This window comes from Mastomys coucha, unplaced genomic scaffold (assembly GCF_008632895.1).
Source record: "Mastomys coucha isolate ucsf_1 unplaced genomic scaffold, UCSF_Mcou_1 pScaffold21, whole genome shotgun sequence".
NCBI lineage: Eukaryota > Metazoa > Chordata > Mammalia > Rodentia > Muridae > Mastomys > Mastomys coucha.
This window is the reverse complement of record NW_022196904.1, coordinates 92,944,828-92,950,601: the sequence shown is the minus strand read 5'-3', so window position 1 is coordinate 92,950,601 and position 5,774 is coordinate 92,944,828. Positions and strand designations below refer to the sequence as shown.

Sequence of the window (5,774 nt, the reverse complement as noted above, 5' to 3'; positions counted from 1 at the left end):
GTGGAAAGAGGAAAAATGATTGTGGTCTAATGAATGTGTCTTGCCTTAGAAGAGATCATAACTGGAAAAGTAGAGACCAAAAGAGTTTTAGCTCAGTTTTTGACCAAAAAACAAACAAACAAACAAACAAACAAACAAAAACAAAAAAAACAAAAAACAAAACAAAACAAAACAAAAACAAAACAAAACAAAAAAACAACCCAAATATTGGAGTTTATCCAGTAAAGGAGAAAGTGACATGCTTAGGCAAAAAGGAGGTCAGAACACTGTTGTTTCAGATGAGTTCATTAGGGCAGCTCAAAGAATTAAAAAAATTTGTCTCAATTAAGAGACAAGAATGCATGGTGCTCTCAGATGAGGAATTAGATGGCATAAGAGGTACATTCTCTAAAGGCCACATACATTATTATGCATTCATCTTTCTAGGATAGGGGACCAAGCATCTAAGGAATTCCAGAATGGGAGATGAAGCCCACAACAGCTCTGGGTTGCCTCCCTTCATCTTGACAGGACTGCCAGGGATGGAGACCTCCCAGCACTGGTTGTTCCTGCTCCTTGGTGTCCTCTACTCTGTCTCCATAGTGGGCAATGCCCTGATCCTGTTCATCATCAAGGAGGAAGAGAGTCTACACCAGCCCATGTACTACTTCCTGTCTCTGCTGTCAGGCAATGATCTGGGCGTGTCTTTCTCCACACTGCCCACAGTCCTGGGTGTGTTTTGCTTCCACTTAAGAGAGATCAGTTTTAACTCTTGCATGTCCCAGATGTTCTTTATCCACCTTTTCTCTTTCATGGAGTCTGGAATTCTGTTGGCCATGAGCTTTGATCGCTATGTAGCCATCTGTAATCCACTGCGCTATTCCACAGTGCTCACTGATGCCCGGGTGGTGTGGATGGGGGTATGTGTTTTCCTTCGAAGTTTCTGCATGATTTTCCCATTACCTTTCCTTTTGAAGAGGTTGCCCTTCTGCAAGGCTAATGTGCTTTCTCATGCCTACTGTCTGCATCCAGATCTGATTCGACTGCCTTGTGCTGACACTTCCATTAATAATATATTTGGTCTGTCCATTGTCATCTCTACCTTTGGGCTGGATTCTGCACTCATTTTCCTCTCTTATGTTCTCATACTTCGTTCTGTGCTGGCTATTGCCTCCCGGGAAGAAAGGCTAAAGACGCTGAACACATGTGTGTCGCACCTGTGTGCCGTGCTCATCTTCTATGTGCCTAAGGTAGGTGTCTCCATGTTTGCTCGCTATGGAAGGCATGCTCCTCACTATGTACACACACTCCTGTCGCTCATCTATCTCTTTGTTCCTCCAATGCTCAACCCTGTCATCTATTCCATCAAAACCAAGGAGATTCGTCGGAGGCTTTGCAAAATCCTGCTGGGGAACAAATTTTGAGTAGAAGGATATTTGTAATGTCAATCCATGTGCAGAGGATGTTTATACTGACTCCACCAACTTGTGATTTGAAGACCTAATTAAACAAATATTATTTGATCTTCTACCTTAGCACTGTGATTCCTGTTATCAGATATTGGATGATAGTACTTAGGATTCAAAACAACAGTCTTTCTTATGGTAACATAGGTTATTCATTATTTAGGAAAAATATAAGTGTTTTACTTTCTTCTTAAATTAGAAAACATTTAGTCTCATAATCAGTTTCTCATTATGTTATAATATGTTCCCATTTTCTTTATTATAGGTTACACACACTCCTGGATTTGTTACTAATATGGAAACATTGTTATAATGACAATTAGATTTTTCTCCCAAAGTTCATATTCAAGTAACATTAGTTAAAAATCTTTCTCTTGAGACGTAGAGGGTTTCTGTGAAAAATGTCCCTGCAACCACCCCTCACCCCTGCAAAGAAAAACACCCGTCTAGACAGAAAGTCATTGAAGAGCACTGGTAAAAACTGTGCTAGCGATGCTGAAGATTAGCTCTTCAGAGTTAATGGCTTATGACAGTTTTGGGGTGGGGAATGTGAAAGAACTCAGTTTTCTTTAAGGGATTGGCCACTTGGAGTTTAACCATGCTCCAATGAGTATATAGGCAACACAAATTGGACTTGATATTTTTCTGAGGGTGGGGTAAGAGTCAACAGAGGTGGGAATATTGACCTGGGAAGATTGGGAAGTGAATGTGATTGGGATTCATTGTGCAAAATTACCACATAATTATCAAAATTATGTTGGAAAACAATAAAAACATAAAAATTTCTCTCGCATATACACTCATCCACCCACATAGTAACTATGCATATAAATATTTATTTTATATAACACATGGTGCCCATTTGGCCTGTGCAATGAGATAAATGAACTTGTATATACATTTTATTAAGAGATATTTTAGTAATCTTGAATTTCATCTAATTTTGAGGTTATAATGTAAGTTGCATATAAGTATCACAATAATAATGTGCACCAAACCACATAGAATATGTAAAATTATTTGCTGTGTCTACATTCATGTGACTGAATCACTTTGGGGATAACTTTGATGACAGAAAAGGAGAAAGTCCTGAATTTAAGGATTAAATTTAAGAACTTATGAATGAATAAGTTGTTTTATAAATTTGTTGAAATAACTAAAAGAATTGCAGTGTATGGAAAAGATGTCAAGTAATGTAACATTGCATCTCTGGTAAGCTTATAGATTAGACCATCCTCTAGAAAATCTAATTAAATAGCAAAAACCTTAGATTTTCTTTACATTTCCATGGTGGAGATGATTTTAATGTTACATCAGAATCTGTGTCCATGTCTCTGTGTCTTGTTTCTCCTGTATAGATTTGCTTTTGTGTGGGTGTATTTGCATGTGTGCATGTAGAGTGATCAGAAGAAAATAATGTGTGTCTTGCTCTGCTCTTCTCTGCTTCAAGGCTTTGAAAAATGTTCTTTCACTGCATCTGGAGGTAGGCTGGTAGCCAGAAAGCCTCTGAAATTCTCTTGTTTCTGTAACTGTCCCACTGCATTGCTAGGATTACAGGTGTTCATAAAGCTATGCTTGGGTTTTTAGAAATTAAAATGGTATATTCATTTGTTCAATGTTAATTTGGAAATTTGTCTCTTATTTTTAAAATTTAAGATATTATAAACATGTACTCAATTTACATTATTTCCTCCTCCCTATAATTCCTTCTATGCCTCTCCATTCTGCATACTCATGGTCTTCTAAAATATTATTATTTTATGTATGCACTAATAAATATATACATACAACCTGTTGAGTATATAAGTGCTGATCATGTGTACCTCTGTATAGAAATGGCCAGTTGGTACTGGATGACAAATTGGAGTTCATCTATGGAGAAGACAGATTCTTCTTCTCTCATAAGTCATTATATTTTTTAACAAGTCTTCATGTATTGACGCCCTGTGAGATTTCCCTTGCCCACATTGGTTTTGTTTAGGTAGTTATATTGTTGGTAATTCACACTTTCAAGTCCTTGTCATCTACAGAAGGCATAGTCTTTCAGTATACATCTGATCTGACTTCTACAGTGTTTCCTCCCTATCTTCTGCTACAATTCCCCGAGCCTTGGGTGTAGGGGGTTGTGTTGTATCAAATGGGTCTGGACACCCATGGTCAGTTTTGTTCTCTGCATTTCAACAAATGTGGCTTTCTGTAGTGGTCTTCATCTGCGGTGAAAAGAAGCTTCCTAAAGAAGGGGCAAGTATACCTATTTTTTTTCATCGACGTTGCCAATGAAACTCAAGTCTTCATGCTTGAGCAGCAAGTGATTTTAATCACACACCTATCTCTCCAGCTTCATTTTTTTTTACATTATATTTTTGTCTTTATTTTTGGATACTTCATGCATGTGTGCAATGAAATATGGTCATAAGGACCCCCATCACTCCCCTTACCTCTGCCTGAGTCCCCTCAACACATTCCTTTTCCAATTTCATGATTCTTTTTCCCTTTTGGATACACCAGTAAATCCAATCAGTGCTGCTCATATGTGCATGGGTATGGGCCATCCACTGGAGCATGGGAATCTTATCGGTGGCCACTTCCTCAAAAAGAATGATTTCACTAGCCCCAATGGCTATCACATGCCAGTAGCTTCCTCAGTAGTTGTGGGAAGGGAAGATCACTTTCCCCTTCAGTGCAGGAATTTTGGCTGGCTTTATCTTGCTACATTTTACACATTCCATAGCTGCTATGAATACATGAGTGCAATTTCCATGTCATGATAAAAAGACAGCATTTCATGGCACTCCTCTTCATCCTTCGCCTCTTACACTCCACCTCGTTTTCCATGATGCTTGCTGAGTCTTTTTGGTTGTGGGCTTAATAAAAATGTTCCTTTTAGGGCTAAATACTCAGTCTTATCTTCTTAGCACCTTGACCTTCTATGCATCTCTCTCTGTTGAATGCTGACCAATGTAAATAGATTTTCTGAGTACTTTGACAGCAGCCTCAGTCTATGTGCATAGAGACAAAATTTAGAAGACAATTCAACTTGATGAGAATAGAGCAAAATAATAACAAGAGGTTTTATTTTAGGGACTGTGACCTCCCTACCTTGAGCCTTTGATCAGGACTATATCCCCTCTTTTGGAGCAGGTCTTAGCACTTAGTTACTCCATAACCATTGTTATCATAACTATACAGTCATTTGCATCATTGGGCACACATACCATTTTAGAGGCCAATATTATAGCATGATGCTCTATGAATTCTTATGAATTGATATAACTCCTGGTTAAATTGATAGTGGTGAGAAAATAATAAAATGCAGGCTTACAAACAGTTAATTGGCAATTAACTGAATTGAGAAGAAGTCAAAAGTTACCAATTACAACATAACTTACATCTAAGATACTTTATTACAGATATGTGTTACTTAATTTCTACAAATATTAAGAAACAAATGGTTTTTTATCATGATATATATATTAAAATGGCATAGAAGGTAAGAAAGCTATGTAAAATGTGATTTTGTTGAAGTGTTCATAAATTATTCTATGAGCAAAAATTCTTGTGAAAATGCCATGAATAAAATTAAAAAACATAAAATATTGTATTTACCACATGTATCTGTACATACACACATTTATACACAAACACACACTGATCAAGTGAAAGAAGAGAGTAGGGTGAAGAGAGTGAGAGACAGAGAGACAAAGAGACAGACACAGAAACAGGACAGAGAGCCCTACTTTAGCTCCATTAGTGTTGGGTTTAAGAAATTTCCCTTTCCAGGAGACTGGGCCACCAACCAAAGAGTTCACATGGAGGGACCCATGGCTGCATATGTGGCAGAGGATGTCCTTGTTGGACATCAGTGGGAGGAATGGCCTTGGGCCTGAGGGTGTTTGATGCCCCAGTATAGGGAAATGCTAGGACAGGAAGGAGAGAGTGGATGGGTGGGTGGGAGAGCACCCTCATAGAGGCAAGGGGAGGATAAGGGATTTCCAGAGGGAAGACCCAGAAAGGGAACAACATTTGAAATGTAAATAAAGAAAATATCCAATAAAAGGGGAAAAAGAAGAAATATCTCAATACATTTTATATTATTGATGAGTAAAACAATGAAATATATATGTATGTTTAAAGATTTGTTTATTGTTATATGTAAGTACACTGTAGCTGTCTTCAGACACACCAGAAGAGGCCATCAGATCTCATTATGGATGGTTGTGAGCTACCATGTGGTTGCTGGGATTTGAACTCAGGACCTTTGGAAGAGCAGTCAGTGCTCTTTCCACTGAGCCATCTCACCAGCCCTGAAATTATATATATATATATATA

General features: G+C 37.9%; 1 protein-coding gene across 1 annotated transcript; it reads left to right on the top strand.

The window, feature by feature from the left end:
* Positions 1-458: 458 nt before the first annotated feature.
* LOC116100742 (olfactory receptor 51I2-like) lies at positions 459-1,403 on the top strand. The gene has a single exon (XM_031384477.1). The coding sequence runs from the start codon at positions 459-461 to the stop codon at positions 1,401-1,403; it is 945 nt and encodes a 314-aa protein (XP_031240337.1).
* Positions 1,404-5,774: the final 4,371 nt, after the last annotated feature.

Bases quoted from the DNA above. Each gene is read 5' to 3' on its own strand.
- LOC116100742 (XM_031384477.1), top strand. From the start codon at position 459: ATGGGAGATGAAGCCCACAACAGCTCTGGGTTGCCTCCCTTCATCTTG.